Consider the following 19200-nt stretch of genomic DNA (forward strand, 5'->3'; position numbering starts at 1 on the left):
AACTTCTAAAAGTTTGAACATCTAATTAAAAAAAGTAGACTACACAAATAACCTATCTGAACATTTTACATAGTGGGCAAGCCCCCCTGCACCTCCCCGCTCCTTAAATATACCAACTCACAGATCACACTACAGTGCAGAAAAGGGAAATCTTCCCATTCCGTACTGTACGGAGATCACCATTAAAACATTCGAACTTTCAAAAGTTCGACCATATGACAGTCAAACTTTTGAAAGTTCGCTCATCTAATATAAACTCTTTTTCCTTTCTATGTGGGCATGGCTAGGACAGCATTCCCATTGCAGTGGAAGGCAACACTGGTAAGACAGCATCATCTAAATTACATAATGGAACTTAGGGGACAATACAGTATCATAATAGATATCCATATAATATACCACTGCACATCGCTATACACAGTGGCTGTCCCTACATACTGTCTGCACCAAGCACTCATTACACTTCCATATATGATGTATTACTACAGGTTCTCTGAATTACTTATGTCTACATGGTTCCATGGGATGAGTGCACCACTATCTGATTAATAGCTGTGAGTCACAATTCTAGCAGCATAGGAATCTTATTAGTTGCTGTAACAATGGTTTGCAGTTCTGTCCCACAAGTGTGATGTGCCTGTCAGGCTGCATATTGCCTCAACTTGCCAATGCGGGAACCACCATGGCTGTTCAGCTTTTCAGTTTCATAACCCTGTGAGATACGTTCCTTAATCTCATTGCACACTGACTGATCTCATTGCACACTGATAAGATGCCCCATGGCATTTCAGACTGATTTCACAAGGAACTTAAAATCTAGCATTCTAAGTTGTTGGTTCCAGCGGAATCCAGTGGCAATGACAGGACAAAGTATTTCTAGCAAAGAGTAACAAGGCAAGTCTCTATTTGCATTATTAGAGCTGACCAAACTCCTGACTGAATTTCTGTCAACCTTGGACAAAATGTCACCTAACATATAAATTAGTTTTTACTAATAATTCATGGCACTGCCATAGGATACTAAGAGCCAAATCACTGTTAACATTAGTTACTAGTATCTAAGCTTACTCTTGTGACAGGCCTAATTACTTAACATTTTTAATACATCATTAACTACACAACTAGACCTTGCAGTCAAATACTTCAATAATAAATTCCTTGAAATCCTAAATAATCTCGCCCCCACCAGGGAAATTCATACCAAAGTCAAACAATTATAATGGCTATCTAATGACACTAAGGCTCTAATTCAACAAAGGGACAAAGCCTGGTCACGCTACCATACCACTAAAAATACAAATGATTTTTTTTTACCATATTTCAGCAACTAAGAAGTCAAGCTAAGAAAAAAATATCCAATGACAAAAAAAAGTAAAAGCGCCACCCCTACTCTCTCCACATGTAATACCTCTGAGCCCATAGCATCACAATTCAACTCCCACTTTATTAACTCAATCACCATCCTCCTAGACAACAAACAATTCTACCAACTGAACGTACCCCCCACCACTGAAGACGCAAACTCTTTCTCCCTCAAGCCCATTCAGACTATGTACATAAAAAAACTCCCTAAGTAAATTAAAACCCTGCTGTCTTGCCACAGGCCAGCTCCCCAATGAATTCCTGTAAACAGCTGCTCCATCCATAGCCTACCCCATATCCATGTTAACTACTGTGTTCTTAGTAATTGTTCTGCTTATAATCTTGCTTATAATTTGTTAATTTGTCTGGAGCTTTTGTCCCCGGGTCTCTGCTGAAAATCAGCTACTGGTCCAGTTGGACACTACCCATGTAACAAATGTAAATAAATAATAAATTAAGCTCAAATACAGAAACCTACATTTCTAATCTGACAAACTAAGTAGAAAAACTATTGATAAAATGTGCAGCATCAATTTCAATCTACTGTATAACTAGATGTTAGTAACAGTATAAGCTGTCATTCAATCACTTTACAAGCTGCAACATGCTTTGTGAGAACCTTAATACTCTTCAAGCATCCATGAAACATGCAACTTTATGCAGCTCTCAGACGCAAAACCCTTGGCAACTAACACATCAAGTGAGCCTAAAAGAAAAAATATACTAAGGTTCCTTAGAATTCTAATGACGATGAGTCAGAGGGAATGCAGAATGTAAAAAAACAGAGCTACATATTTAAAAAGAACTTGACACTGCTACTACTACAGTATGATTATAGAGATTACATACTGTGAGAATTCATAAAGTTAAGAATACACAACATTTAGTGATAGTTACTAACACACCTAGGACAATAGATAACACCCATTAGGTACCCACCACAACTAAGACAACCCAAAAATATTCTGTTCATTTGTGACTTTTATGGAGTCCATAAAATACATCAGAGGTAATGTAAAGTAAGGAGCAGCTGATTGGAACTTGCTTGTCTAGGGGAAAAAATTATGGACACAGCTTGTAGTATAAATAAAATTCTGGAGAAACATTAAATAATCATTTTTCACATGGGTTGCAATAACTTGTGGATGTCCGCTCTTACAGATATGCAAGAAGGTATGGTGGAACTTCACAGCATTCTTGCTATAAGGAAAGAACACATTAGATGAGATTTTCCCCTCTTCAAATGCCACCTGAACACAGACATAAAAACATGAGCTTCATTTCATGGCAATGGACATGGTATCATACAAGCAGCACATTTTATTCTTCTTAGGAGATATGCGTAGTTGAAGTTCCAGTTAAATGGTTTACACAGTGTACAACATCATACACTGGACATCCTTGTCCATATTCTGTATGGTACAGCCTTAGTAGGACAACTAAGCTGCAATAAACTGATTTTTGCAAAAATTAATTTTTGTCTCCATTTATACTTTCTAATGTGACGCTATGATATTTTATTCAACAAGCTGATCTAAACCCATCTTAACATTCAGAAATCTAACACAAAGACTTCTAACACCAAAACAACAAACGGTGTCAAAACTAATGTTTCAATGGCCATTCTCTTATGGTAAGGCTTCACTGCCACTGCCTATGCAAGGTGCTCTCCTTCCTGTACCCCTTAATGTATTATTCTTCATTCCGAGTCACACCACTTGGTGATAAGAATATGTACTCCAACATTAATAATTTAGATCAGAATTTTTGGATTTCCTTATTCCGAGGCTTGCATAACTCTGCAACTGTCCATTTTCAAAATCCCTACAATAAAAGTAAACCAGACAACACATATCACAAAACACCACATTTTAACACAATTAACCAAAAACAACCCAATATACAACACACCTTCAAATTCTAGAAAACATATCACAATTCACATTCAAATATGAATCTATCTCACAATTCAAAATTCTGACATTCATCCTCCTCTTCTTTCAACTTTCGTCTCTCAGTCTTGGGAATCAACTGCACTATCTTCATACTGCTGCATGTTTTATGTCTGAAACTTCTGCATGACATTTTTGCTGAGTAATCTCCTCCATTAGACAGTATTGGCAACACTATCTGATGGATTTGAGCTAGCAGGAAATTAAAAAGGGCTGATGTACTACACACATACACATTTCTTCTGTATGATTTTTGCCCCTGTGCCTGCAAACATCAAGCCTCCCCTAATGAGAATCAGCCTGTTATTTCCCTGTGCTGCGAATGGACCCAGTATAGTATGGGGAGTGAAGTGCAGAGAAAACTATCATCCAGGCAACCATGTTAGTGTCTTAATTGGGGCATTTTTCTATTAACCCTGACCCATTCCCTGGTGATGACATGAGCACCTACATCACCAGAGACTACCAACACCCCACCTTCTTTGTGTGCGCACTCCTTCACATGCCCAGAGTAGGGTTATTATCATTGGCTTAGGAGGCTGCATTTGATGTCCCTCACTAGAGCAGCAGTACAGCCAAACTGAAAACACTGCAAGTTCCCTCTAGGATGGACAAGCAGTAGCCACTCATTTCCCATCGCCCACTCAGGCTCCTCTAGTGCTTAAGCCATGATTCAAACTATATATATCTGGAACACTGAAATGGCTTTATCCTCCTGTGCCAGTGAGTGCTGGTGACTCAATGTTTAAACGTTGCTGATCTGAACTGGGCAGCATCACTATTGTCTTCTGCCTCATATCATCTGGTGGATAAAAATGCTGGAAGTATTCTCAAACTGCAATCAAATTATCCACATAATCCAAAATAAACGTGGCAGGACACTGCTATGTGACCAAAAGTTTTAATAAGAACACAGAAATACAAAGATGAGCGCTTTCGGGTAACAACCCTTCTTCAGATAACAACATGACATCCATTCCTAAAATTTAAACTATCCACCAGCCAATAAACAATCAGTAAAAAGTCCGCCTATTCTTAAGGGCGGGCTTCATGGGTATTACATCATTCAAACCCGGACTCTTACGGGCCATCAGCTCTATAATCCATTTGGACTCTATTGTCTCTGTTAAAAGTTTAATATCTCCACCCCTATTGTTCAACCTTACATTAACAATGGCCCTAAAGTTAAATCTATGTGTGGGATAAGTCTGAATATGTCTATAGAGGGCATTATGTTCATCATGATTTCTTATAGAGGAGAGATGCTGAAGCGCCCTCACCTTAAACATATTATTTGTCTTTCCCACATAGAAACAGGGACATTGTGAACATTCTGCCAGGTATACCAGATCAGTTGTCCTACAAGTAGCCTTTGCCTTAAAATTAAAGACTTTACCACTCACAGGGTGTCTAAATATCGTATCCCTGTTTATGTGCGGACAGGCTTTGCAGGATCCACAGGGTGCACTACCTGCTGTTTCTTTGAATAAATTCCTACTAGTTATAGTCTTCTCTCTACAAAGTAGATCTTTCAAGTTTTTATTTCTCCTATAACCAAAACAAGGTCCATCACCTACTATATCCCTTAACTTGCTGTCACTTCTCAAAATATTCCAATTCCTACCAACTATTCCCCTTATATCACCAGTATTGCTACTATAGGTGAACATTAATTTGAGGTTATCTGATCTATTATGAGTTTTGAGGGGTGCCCCCAACTCACCCTCTACATGTCTGAGCCAAGGTTTAAACTTGTTTTTCCTTAGCCCCTTACTGCCATCAACCATTTTGTTCACCAATCCCTTTCTATATCCCCTTTCTTGAAAACAATCTTTTAATTTGTTGATCTCTTTTTCATATTGGAAATCTTCCAAACTAATTCTAGAGGTCCTGCTGATCTGCCCCTTAATGATGTTGGGAAATGTGAAGCTTGGGTGCATGCTGTCAAAAGATAGCAAGGTGTTTTTCCAACAATCCTTCCTATGTAAGCAGGATGAAAATCCTTCCTCCTTCTGTAACACACATACATCTAAGAAATCTATCTCAGTATAAGAGCTATTAATGGAAAATCTTAGAAAAGATGTTGTGGAGTACAAATATGCAACAAATGTCCCCAACAATGCTTGATCCCCTCTCCACAAAATAAAAACATCATCCACAAAACGTGTGTATGTTTGTATATATTGCATCCAGTCAGCATTACCAAATATGGTTGCTTTTTCCCAGTACGAGAGGACAAGATTTGCATAGGTGTTGGCGCAGGGGGTGCCCATAGCTATCCCCTGAGCCTGTCTATATGCTTAACACCTATAAACAAATTGTTCTCCAAGACTATGGTTAATAAGGTCCTAATTAAGGCTATCATCTCATCAGCCTCCCCTAGGTCCCTTAAAAGTTCACTTATGGCATTAACACCATAGTCATTACTAATCACAGTGAACAAACTATGTACATCCATGGTTACCATTAGGAACCTATCTTGTAACTTGGTGCGATTTACGTCCCCTAATATCTTCAAGAAACCCCCTGTGTCAGTCAATACACTGGGGAGTTTCTCGACATATGGCCTGAGAGTGACCTCTAACTAGATGGAAACATTCTTTGTGACCCAACCTCTACCCGACACAATAGGTCGGAGAGGTGGGTCCGTCAGGGATTTATGTATCTTTGGCAGAGCCTTAAAAACTGGTGTAACAGCATGTTCTATCCATAAAAACTTAAACAGATCTTCACTGATACGCAAATCATGTAGCAAAAGTTTCAAACAATCATGTACCTTATCTACCACTAGTTTAACACCAAGGGGATTAATAGGTACGTAGGTGTCCCCATCCAATAGTAATTCTTGCACCTTATTCTGATAATAAATGGTATCAAGCACAACAACCGCTCCCCCCTTGTCAGCCATTTTTATGGTAAGATCAGCATTGTTGCTCAAATCATGTAGTGCTTTTTGTTGCGCCAACGTTAAATTATAAAACCTATGAAATTCCCCTCCTTGAAAATATTTCAATAAATCCTGTTCACAGCTATTTATAAATAAATTCATGGCTGGAGAAAAAGGTGGTATAAAACAACTAGGTTGTTTTAAAGTCACATTATTAAAATTAGTATTAGTCCCAAATACACATCTCAATGCTACATTTCTGCAGTACAGCATCAAATCTATAATGACCTCATTAAAAATACTTGCCCGGCTGGGCACAAAGGTTAAACCTTTGTTTAAAACAAAAAGTTCATCTCTAGTTAAAACATGTGAAGATAAATTAAAAACAATACCAGTATCAACACAATCAGTCATTCTAAAGTCCTCCTTCTCTTGTTCACATCCCTGCCTTTGCTCGAGGATCTTTTCCAAGCCCCTCTCTTCTTGACCGGGGCTGGTAACATATCCAAATAACGCTGCTGGCCCTGCGTGGTTTTTGGTCGAGCCCCCATCCTGAAATCTCCGGAGGCCATTTCATTACGTTGAACTACCAAGGCACCCTCAATGGAGTCTACTGTCGTTGGCAATGCTGAGTGTTCAGCTACCTCCACAGTCGCTGTTCCATATGGATTGCTGGTAATAGTAACAGGAATCCGAACATCCACAGGAGATGGCCCAGTCTGTCTTTCAGATGGTTTAAGCATTTCCTCCACCGGCAGACCTGTTGTACAGGTCGTGGCATCACTCTCTAAAATTTCAGGACGCTCGGCTTGGCTCCTCCCCTCCTGCTGACGTGATATTGGTCTCCTTGTTTCCTGACCATTGGTGGTTTGATGATATGGCCTATTTCTGGGCCAAACGAAGATATTCCCTTTGGTGAAATCTTCGTAATCCCTCCTTAACTTATTCATTTTTTGTGTCCTCAATTTGTCATCGCTATCCGATAGCGTGACATATAGTTGTTCCAAACGTACAAGGTTCCTTTCCTCAGTAAACTCGGACTCTAGTCTGCTCTGCACAATTTCCACATCTTTTTTCAGGTCAGCAATCTCCGGAGCAAAAAAACTGTTTAAAAGCTCCATGTACATAAAACTGGTACGTATATTGATGGATTGCCACTTAGCTAGCAATTCGGGGTATCGCTCGCCCTGTGTAGGCATACACAGGACCCTCATCCCCCGTGGCACTATTCCATATTGCAGGCAAGCTTCTAGGTGGTGGGTCTGCCATTGCAGGCATTGTAGTCTACCCACCTTGTAACTCAGGTCACGAAGCAAATCATCAAAGTTTTTGTCCATGGCAGCTGGAACCCTGCTGCTTACTAAATCCTCCTGTTGCACCGAGAATCCCAAGTTGAGAAGCGGATTCTCTTGGAGAGTTAAACTTCTAAGGCCAATACGAGCGGTCTTACCCTCTAGTTTCTGCAATTTGAGGCTGTCAGCGGAGGCCTTGTAGCCTGTAAAATTCTCCATAGCATGCAAAGCACTGGATAACACACGACGACCCAAAATTCAAGAAAAATGTTCAGTGCTAACACCAAAGCCCTGCCAACGAAGCAAAAACTTGTAAAATCCAAAATAAACGTGGCAGGACACTGCTATGTGACCAAAAGTTTTAATAAGAACACAGAAATACAAAGATGAGCGCTTTCGGGTAACAACCCTTCTTCAGATAACAACATGACATCCATTCCTAAAATTTAAACTATCCACCAGCCAATAAACAATCAGTAAAAAGTCCGCCTATTCTTAAGAGCGGGCTTCATAGGTATTACATCATTCAAACCCGGACTCTTATGGGCCATCAGCTCTATAATCCATTTGGACTCTATTGTCTCTGTTAAAAGTTTAATATCTCCACCCCTATTGTTCAACCTTACATTAACAATGGCCCTAAAGTTAAATCTATGTGTGGGATAAGTCTGAATATGTCTATAGAGGGCATTATGTTCATCATGATTTCTTATAGAGGAGAGATAAATTCCTACTAAGTTATGGGATATAGTAGGTGATAGACCTTGTTTTGGTTATAGGAGAAATAAAAACTTGAAAGATCTACTTTGTAGGGAGAAGACTATAACTAGTAGGAATTTATTCAAAGAAACAGCAGGTAGTGCACCCTGTGGATCCTGCAAAGCCTGTCCGCACATAAACAGGGATACGATATTTAGACACCCTGTGAGTGGTAAAGTCTTTAATTTTAAGGCAAAGGCTACTTGTAGGACAACTGATCTGGTATACCTGGCAGAATGTTCACAATGTCCCTGTTTCTATGTGGGAAAGACGAATAATATGTTTAAGGTGAGGGTGCTTCAGCATCTCTCCTCTATAAGAAATCATGATGAACATAATGCCCTCTATAGACATATTCAGACTTATCCCACACATAGATTTAACTTTAGGGCCATTGTTAATGTAAGGTTGAACAATAGGGGTGGAGATATTAAACTTTTAACAGAGACAATAGAGTCCAAATGGATTATAGAGCTGATGGCCCATAAGAGTCCGGGTTTGAATGATGTAATACCTATGAAGCCCGCCCTTAAGAATAGGCGGACTTTTTACTGATTGTTTATTGGCTGGTGGATAGTTTAAATTTTAGGAATGGATGTCATGTTGTTATCTGAAGAAGGGTTGTTACCCAAAAGCGTTCACCTTTGTATTTCTGTGTTCTTATTAAAACTTTTGGTCACATAGCAGTGTCCTGCCACGTTTATTTTGGATTTTACAAGTTTTTGCTTTGTTGGCAGGGCTTTGGTGTTAGCACTGAACATTTTTCTTGGAAATTATCCACATAAATGTGCTTTAAAGATAGTTAATTTGTTAGCATGCCAGCCTGAGAAGTTAGGAAATGTGACATTGTTAAACCTAGCACAAAACCGACAACCAGTGACGTTGTGGTCTGGGCCTAGGCAAGGGATACAATAGGAATGGAAATCCTTATGAGGTATTTGCTTCCCACAAGAAATACAATTATTAACTTTTACTGACATCGGTCTGAGGCAAGAAAAAGTTTCCCCAACGGGGTACTTAGCTTTGTAGAAGACTTCGGCTCTGGATTCGGAATGAAAATCTCAGGAGTCGGCCGACCGGCACTTGCGAACTACTTTTGCATTGGGCACCGTGTGGCAAGAAAGACTGAAGAAAATGGCATTGGCTGCATCTTATATACCCCTGGCGCACTGACGTCAGGGAAGAAGCGACAGCAACCGACGCTGGAACAAGACTTTGGAACTCGGGCCGACTGCGGGACTGCCTGACAGCAGGATAACCCAAGTGTGATGACTGCAGCAGTGCAACACGATGAACATCTTACTGATACATTCTGCTGTCACTCTATTCACAATCACCCATGCACCTACCACAGGGGAGACAGGAATGCATAGAACAACATATAAAGTAACAAACCACTGCTTCTCTAAAACTATATTAGCAGTACGTCTCATGTTGCCCAACATTTGCTTACATAATGGAGTAGATTTAGATCAATAATGGGTAGGGTGAATGTGGCAGTGGTGTAGGAATAATGGTGTGTATTTCCCTGTGGAGCTGAACTTCACTGCTCATCTGTTTCCATGTGGTCAGTGGGTGATGGCAGAAGGAAGTGATGTTAGGATGGTGAACCTTAGTGTCATGACTCCTTATCCTAACAACTCTAACAGAAAAAGCAATTTCTGCAAATTGTATGCACACATCTGTGTTACCAGCATATTGAAAACACTGCTTATACAGCACATCTAGAAAATGTTAGACATAATCAAGAAATATCTTGTCCAACAGTCATCGAATGACAGCATTCCTAAATTGCAACAGATGCATTAAGTGTTTCATCACATTTCACCTATAAAATCCAGTACCTACAGCCCATGTCACAGATTATCACATACAGATGTCTAAATCAGCCTGTTTGGATCTTAGATTATAGCTTAAACCATTAAATCATAACTATTCCAGGATTAGCTGCTAAAAGTATTGTATCTCTTCTTTCTTAGTCATGAGTTTAAAATACAGCTTTTCACACACAGTAACCAATTTATAGTGCAAAACAGTGCAGTAGTACAAAACAGTGGCCCGACCAGAACTAGTGTAATGCATGACAGTGGTGCGACCAGACGATCAGTACTACTGTTATTACAAAACAGTGGTGTGACCAGTACTAGTGTAATACAAAACAGTGGTGGCCAGTTCTACTGTTACACAAAACAGTGGCAAGACCAATATTAGTGTATCAGTAAGATTTTGAATGTTAGTGTGACCACTTCTACTGTATGGTACAGAAATCTGGACAGTGAAGGCATAGCAGCTGAAAAAGTCAGAGATGATGGAGATGAAGTGCCTGAGATAGGTGTATGATGCACACTGTGGGACAGACAAAGAAATGAGGACATCAGAGCAAAGGCCAAAGTAGCTTGAATTGCAGAAAAGGTCAAAAACAACAGGTTAGAATGGTTTGGGTACATGTGCAAGGAAGCAGAACAAGTGAAGAAGATTCGGGCCAGACAGAAAGCAAGGGCAAATGAGCATACCTAGCAAACAGATGGATGAATTGTGCGAGAGAAGACCTGCAATAAACAGGCATGACTGCAAAAGAAGGACGGAGAGTAACAATGAAACAGATGGCGATAGTTGATGTGACAGCTTGACCCCATGCAAAAAATTGGAAAAGGCTAGCTGATGATGATACCCAATTTCATAGTGCATTACAGAATTTCGCAGGCTGGTTAATTCGTAGGCTTCAACATTTATGACCTAGCATATGTCAAAATTCTTTAATGCACTACCACCATTTTATCTGAGCCAATACTAGTGTTTAACAGATGCATTTAAGTTAGGCTTTGGTACAAGATGCTGTTAAGTTAAGCTTTAGAGGACTTCCAAAATGGCTGCATATTGAGTAATAGCTTAATTCTAGCTCTCCCAGTGTGAAAACTGATACTCAGAAGAGAAAGCCACTGGACTTGTATTTCTGGGTAAATTTCAGTAAATGACTAGAACGTGCACTGCCTGTATGCCAGGAAAAATAATACAAAGGACCTGAAAGAAAATCAGCTACAAAAGGTGAGGAAAAACCACTGACTGGGAAGAATACTGCAGCTCTTCAGAAAAAAGAAGTACAACCTCCAGACATGACATTCAGTAACCTAGAGGAAAACATATGACAATTGCACACATACCTGAAAAAATAAATGAAACACTGATGGAGTATATCATCTCAAATAACAAAAGGCTGGAAAGAATAGAAAAAGCTTTAAACAGATATTCAAATGAGGTGATAAAACTGAAAAAAATCAGAGGTCGAAATGAAGAAAAGGCTGGCTGAATATGAGACTGGTCATGAAGAGATGTTTCAAAAAATAATAGAATTAGAGGACATAGCATGTAGGGAAAACCTGAGATTTTCTACTGTACCAGAGAAGCTGGAAGGAACAAACTGCATTAATTTTATGAATGTACAAATAAGCAACTGGACTGCTGTTGCACAGCAGGGGTTGTTAATTGAAAGGGCCCAATGTGTGTATGCAACAAACTTAGCTATGAGAAAGCAACTTAAGACATTTAATAGTAAATATCCAATCCTGCCAGCAGAAGGCGTTGATTCTGAAAAAAATGTGACAGAAAGACAAAGTACAAAAAGTGTGAGACAGCAGAGTGTTTGTGGAGAATGATTATTCACTGTACACCAGGCAGAAGAGGAGTAAATTTATTCCACTATTCAGGGAATGTCAAGATGCACATGTGAGATTCAAACTGCAGTACCCAGCAATCTTCAATATATTCTTTCCTGGAGGGAAAAATCATTTTTGATGAAGTACAGGCTAAGGAGTAAATACAAAAGTTTGTCCAGTAATTGTGCTTCTTGTTCTTCCACTAATAAAGACCATAAATAGACTGTGCCAATGAAACATTTTCAAATGTTTCAATAGAAAATGCTTGAGAGAAGGAAAAAAGCACAAGAGTTAACTAGAAGACTTGAGAATATGTTGGAAATGAAGCAGAGACAGTGTTTGGGAGATGGAGATGAACAGGAATAAAACCAGTAACTTGGAAATTGACAAATGTGGGATTACAAAGCAATAATTATATTTGTGAAACATGAAAGAATAAGAAAATCTGGAAATGTTGGCCTTTTTTGACTTTGTTAAACGTCATGTCATTAACGTTCAGAAAAAATACTTAGGAGAGGGACAGAGGAGGGAGAACGTTAAATGTAAGTAAAACAAAATATCTTTCTTAAGAGCAATATTTTTATAGTGCATGATTTCCTTTGCTTGCTATAAAGTAATGTTTTCTCAGTTATTTTTAAGTGTAATGTGGATACTAATGTAAACAGGTGCTCCTGTTTAATTTTTCTCCATTCTCTCTTTTTTCTTGTTCAGTTTTAAGAAATGCAGGCACTGCAATGTAAAAAAAATGAAAAGCGTGGTCAAAAGACTGACAAAAGAAAAACTGATGTACTTTTTCTCATTCTTACATAGGGGAATGACCGGACTAAGACCCTTAGCTTGATCTAGTAACAAGTTTTAAGAGAAAGCAAGTAAATGAAAAAGAACAATGAATATTTTTCTAGCAATAAATGTATATATTTAGTAGCAACTTTGTATCTGGTCCTCATGTCTCCATTAAGCATGGAGACAATCTGATAAAAAGAAATGATTAGATCATGTTTTCTAAAAGTATTGAAGTGTTTTCCCAGCTGGGAAAGCTATAAAGATAAGACAAACCAGACAGCACTTTGTAGAATCATAGGCTGTACCATGCATTTTAGCATAGAAAACCTTTCTTTCAGGTTAACCCAAGACTGTGAAAATGGCTGTTGGTTTGGGACACTTGTTCCTATTAGAAGGGTAAAATTTCAATATTTGAAGATGTACACAGTTTTCTGTGTTAATATTATTTCAATAGGTTTTACAGGGTATTGGGATGTGTGTGTTTTTTTTTGTGGGCTTTCAATAAAACAAAAAGTTTTGCAAGATGTGACATGGGCTCAAATGGATATGACAACATACAGCTGTATACAAGATCGACCTGCCAAACAGTGCATGCATATAACACAAGCACTGGAACTAGACACTTAAAAAAGCTGTTACACATAAAAGGTGGGAATAATAGCTTGTTAACTCAATACTTTCAGTAATGCCTTTAAATATCAACAGCCTCACAGATAAATACAAAAAAGAAACAGTATTGAACTATATTAAAAAATGTAGAACACAAATAGCTATGCTAAAGGAGACACACTTGGAAGGACATAAACATGCACATTTGACAAAGAAAGGTTTTTCAGCAGAATACCAGGGACAAAGGAAAATAATTAATTACAAGAGGGGCTCCAATAGTGATAAAAGAGGATAAAAAAAGATAATAATGGTAGATTTGTAGTACTAAGGGGCTACTGGCAAGAGAGGAGGAATACACTTGCATGTATTTATATTCCACCTAAAACTGCTATAATGGAGCTTAAGAAAATTCTGGGAGAAAAAAATTAGCTTTCAGCAAGCAATATCACTTATAGGTGGGGGGTGAAATTTGATTTGCTGCAGTGACGATGTGTCTGGGAGCCCAGAAGGGAAAATATAACAAAGGAGGGTAGATTTTTGAAGATATTTATGAAAATATTTGGCATGGTAGATGTGAATTCATTTCTAGGAGTTTGGAGTGAATTTACATATTATCCTCAAGATACAGAAACTGGGCTAGGCTAGACAGAATTTCTATTTCACATGTGCATTTAATTGAAAGCCTTGACATGTACCCAATAACTATTTCAGATCATGCGCCAGTAAAAACTAAAATAAAAACAAAAGGCAATGAAATAAAGCTGAGACACTGGCACTTTCTCACCCATCTATTGAAAAGAAAGGAATTTACGTGATGGGTAGTAGACAATATTCAGGAGCTATTAGAGAACATAAACATTTCTTCTGAAATATAGCTAGGGAGTAGGATAAAATTAAAGTGCAGTTTAAAAATAGGGTGGAAATAAAAGAAAGACATATGGTTAAGAAGTAACAAGAATTATGTAGAGGGAATGACAAATGTTAAAGTATTGCAGAATAGGGGGAAATCTCAGAGAAGAAGAAGAGGAGCAACTTCAGAATGCTAAAGAGAAAATAAGGGATTACCTTGATAATATGCATGGGTTTAGAAAGATTGCTGCTAAGCAACTGTTTTTTTTTTTTGTTAATAACTCTAAAGCAGAAAAACTTTTAGCACAACGACTTAGGCAACAGAAAGTAGAAAGGGCTGTCACCAAGCTTAAGGAGGCTATAACAAGGAAGATAGCAGGAGATCCTGTAGCGGTATTAGAAATATTTTGGAAATTCTATGAAAGTTTGTATAAAGCAGAGAAATATGGAAATCAAGAAAAAGTACAGATGGAAATGTCTATGGAAGAATTAAATATGCCAAGGTTAGAGGTAGATGAGGCTCAATTACTAGATGTTAGGATAGGAGGATATTAGATAAAAATGGCGATCTATAACTAATCCACAGGAAAGTCCCAATGAATAGTTGGCATTCCTTTGGAAGTTTGGAAGCTAGGAGGGAAAAATGATAAACATCTGGAAGGTTTTGTTTAACAGCATTTTAAAAGGAGAAGTACCAAAATGATACCAAAACTGATAGATATAGATCAATGTGGCTTTGTGGAGGGGGCAAACATTTGACAATGTTAAAAGAACATTGATGATCCAGAGGGAAGCAAAATGCAAGAAAATACCATTGTTGTTGGTGGGTCTTGATGCAGATAAAGCATTTAACAGAAAAATCTGGGACTTTATCAGCAAGGCAATGGAAGCATTTGCATTCGAATTGCAGCTGAAAATTAAATTGGGTGGGTTTCTCTCTAATAATTTCTGCTTGAGCAAAGGAACCAGACAGGGGTGTCCTCTTTCCCCTTTGTTATTTGCATTACAATTTAGAACCACTGTCAAAGAAAACAAGCGACTCAGAAATTCAAAGATATAATTGGCATGCTGGCTCTACTTGCAGATGACATTATTTTATACCTGACAAGACAGTGAAAAGAACATTCCAGTGTTGTTTGAGACAGTTTCAAATCTTTTCAAGATACAAAATTAATGAAGCTAAAACAAAGGCAATAGCTGTAAATTATGTACCCACAAATGAATTTGTTCAGCGACATCCATATTTACGGTGACCTGATAAAATTAAGTACTTACGAGTATGGATTAAAAATGAATCCAGTGTGGCAGCTAAGGATATGTGGGAAGAGACTAAACAAAAGATAAAAGAAGAACTAAGAAATTGGAAGCTCTGTTATATGCCTGTGGATAGTAACATACAAGAAGTTAATATGTTTGTAGTCCCTTTGATCTTATACACAGTCAGGCATATTTTCATCAACAACAGGAGAAGTTGTGGATAGGAATTAATAAAGAGCTGAAGGATTTTATCTGGGAGGGGAAGACAGCAAGAGTCAAGTGGGATAAGCTGATTCTTCCAATAGAAGAAGGCAGATTGGGATCACTTGATTTGAAGGGGTATTTCAGAGCTAACCAGTTAAGGCTCCTACACACAGCACAAGCAGAAATCTATAATTCAAAGGGGGAAAAGATGAAGATGAAACGTGGGGGGGGGGGTGGCTCAAGAAACAAGGACAGACTGGGATTTTGGATGCAGATCTTTAAGGAGAATAACAATAATCATACAGAATATTATATTCATAAAGTAGCAGAAAATATTCTAAGAACTAAACGAACACGGGAATGGAGAAAGGAGATTCTGCTGAAAAGGGTGACAGAAATTAGGGATACTGGAGAAAACTAGCAAAGGAACCAAGGTACTGGGAGCAAATAACTACAGAGGGAAAGGTAACAGAATGGGAAGATGCCAAGAATTTATTTGGACTGCAAGTTAGAGACTGCCTTCCCTGTCAAGGACAGATATCAGAGTATAGGCAGAGAGAGAAAGAAACAGCAGGATCCTAAATGACAGCCCAGCACTGGCAGAGTTTTTAGTAGAATCTAGACCAGAAGCTGCTGTTAAAGAAAGGAATAATTACTACAGCATATAAAATATTGAATGATAACTATAAGAATCAATCAGAGGAGGTTAGAAAGGACTGAGAAGAGAGATTGGATAAGTGATTCACAACGAAAATGGAGGGAATACATGTATGTCTCCCAAATATGCAATAACATCCAAAAAATTTAGTATCTTTGCTCGGAAATGTTTATATACATATTTTTATACCCCAAGTAGACTCCGGATCATTTTTCTTCAGGTAGGCAGCAAATGTTGGAGGTGTGACGGGGAAGAAAGAGGTAATTGGGAGCATATTTTCTGGGAGTGTAATGAGTTGGCAGACTTTAAAGATTCCCTGTAGGCTACTCTATCAAAGATAGTGGGTAAGCAAATTAGTGTACCTAGGGAAATGATTTTTCTGAGCTATGATACAGAATTGGAATTGCTTAGACATAGTAAGGCCTTGCTGAGTCTAATTATGGTGGCTGCCAAAAAATCAATTACTAGAAAATGGAAATCAAAGTCTAAACCAACTGAACTAGAAGTAGTGAATATAGCAACAGAGACAAAACAACTGGAAATGGGATCTTTAAAAAGGGTAGGAGCAGATTACATAGAAAAAATGGGAATTGTGGGAACAATGCATACAGTGGAAAAGTGAAGTTTAAAATAAATCAGGATTTGAATGGGCTATTTAAAGTTTGACTGACAATGATTTAGCAGATAAGTGATGTATAATGTTTACAACTAAAATTATGTCAATATAGGTTTTTTTGTTTATATAAATATATGACTGCCTATGTCATAAATGATGATTTAATAAAGAAGTGTCTTGTTAAAAAATTTAAGCTTTAGTGGTACAACCTATAAAAAGTGAAAAAATCAAGACCAGATGTTTCAGCTGGACTAAATATCTTAAGAAAATGTTACAACATGCATGAATGGATGCGACCTTCTAAATCAGAACTAATAAGTCACATTGGTAGTGGCACCTCATAATTTGATTAATACCATTCGTCATAATTTGATTAATGCCATTTCCTACAATTTGTTACATGTACATATTCAAAAAAGCACCCCATGTATAACACTGTAATGTATGCAAACAAAAGCATTGTACACTTGATAATCTAAGAAAAAATAGTGTGCTAACCTGGTGCCTGGCAATTGAAAATTTCTGAAGCAAAGAGACATTTTCCCATCTCTTCTGCAATGAAGCTATAGTCCAGTTGGCTTAAACCACTGACTCCTGGCAGAAACAGGTTCCATAGACCCTCAGCTTTAGCTTTGTTCTGTTGAACAGTAAGGTGAGACAATCATTTGTCACAAATTCCACACAACTTATATGAAATACAAGAAATTATGTTTACAGCACATGTATATCTCTCCAACACTAGCTCATTATTAAGCATCTTTTTTGTTACTATGCTTTTTGAATCCTCATACCTGCTAAACAACAGTCCATATCTTTTTAACCTATTAATTTCCCCTGCATAATGAATAGAGGCAATAACTCCCACCATCAATTTCTCCTGGTGTGTTTAAAGAGCAAGAATCACTGAGGAAGATAATGTAATCCAGGTAGTCATAATGAGCACTTATGGGTCATTCGTACTGTATTCTAACTATTGCATCCTGTGGCAGTTGATGGGTTCAGCTCCTTAGACATACATACTACTCTGCCTGCCTAATTCCAGCTATACCACATGCTGCTTGGCATAAATGTACTTATTATGGCTTTTTTCCCTTCACATCACTTATGACACATTTTATTATATACACACTAAGGATACTTATAAGGTAGGTAATGGGCTGTGATCCTGAATTCTTTGGAACAAGAACAGTTGTTATAAATGAAACTGGTGGAATTTGGCAAAAGTAGCCCTTCTGCATCTAGCCACACTGAATTCAAACTGTGAATTTACTGCATCAAACACCAACACACACATCAGGTACATACCATACAACCTCATTACTCACATACATGTTCATACACACACACACAAATGTGCATCAGATAAATAAATATAACTCCATCACATGAATACACATACACATATAAAAAGTCATACCGATAATTATAGGTTCATGGGTTCTTACTAGGTAATTGACTCTAGAGGATCTTTAGAAGCGTAACCGTGCATTCCCATTACGTTTTCAGCTATTGTAACCACAGCAGTAAAATGTTTACATTACCCCTCTCCATAAGTGACAAGGATGCTACTCCAGTGATGACATTTTGGTTTCCCATCCATTTGCCTAAATTATGTTTGAACAGAGTAAGAGAAATACTTAGTTTTATGTGCAGAAAAAGACAATTCCAAAGTGGAATTTTATGAGATCCATATGTATCCCTCCAACATTCTATTTATGCTGCAGAAAATAATATGTCTTGAGCAGTTGTTTATGCCACCACTGGACTTGTCAATGTGCAGTAGGTCTGACAGGATAGGATCTGTTGAGGCTTTGTATGCCATCCAGAGGTCACCCCTCAGCAACCTGAATCCATCCATCAATCAATCCATCCACCCATCCACAACCCCTTTTTCCCATTTTTGCACATGGGCTCAGGATATCACTTCGGCAGTGACAATCTCGAACCAAAGTTCACACCACCATGTAGCTAGCCCTGTCATGGTTGTTCTTCCATTCCATACACTCGCATGCACACTCATGCCTATGGCCAATTTTAGAGTATCCAATCCACCTACTGCATGTCTTTGGAATGTGGAAGGAAAGCGGAGCACTCAGAGGAAACACATGCAAACACAGGGAGGACATGCAAACTCTGCAAAGAAGGCACCCTGGTTAAGAATCAAAAGAGGGAACCTCTTGCAAAGAGGCGACAATGCTATAAAAGGGACAAAGCTTTGAGACGATCATTTCTTATGATTTAGACTCTTGATTTCTCTGGTGAGAAAACAATATGGACATTCAACTAGTACCAAGTGTTTTGACAGGTATATGTCAAAAG

The 19200-nt window shown here is 38.2% G+C and overlaps 1 protein-coding gene across 1 annotated transcript in view; it reads right to left on the minus strand.

The window, feature by feature from the left end:
• The window catches only part of ACAD11 (acyl-CoA dehydrogenase family member 11), a 1831981-nt gene that overhangs the window by 1050675 nt on the left and 762106 nt on the right, over nucleotides 1-19200 (minus strand). Inside the window, exon 11 of the mRNA XM_044061525.1 lies at nucleotides 17380-17518. Coding sequence (XP_043917460.1) covers nucleotides 17380-17518 — 139 coding nt within the window. The remainder of the gene's footprint in view (nucleotides 1-17379; nucleotides 17519-19200) is intronic.

The sequence above is a fragment of the Protopterus annectens genome, chromosome 2.part0 (genome assembly GCF_019279795.1).
Source record: "Protopterus annectens isolate FY-2018-M chromosome 2.part0, PAN1.0, whole genome shotgun sequence".
Taxonomy (NCBI): domain Eukaryota; kingdom Metazoa; phylum Chordata; order Ceratodontiformes; family Protopteridae; genus Protopterus; species Protopterus annectens.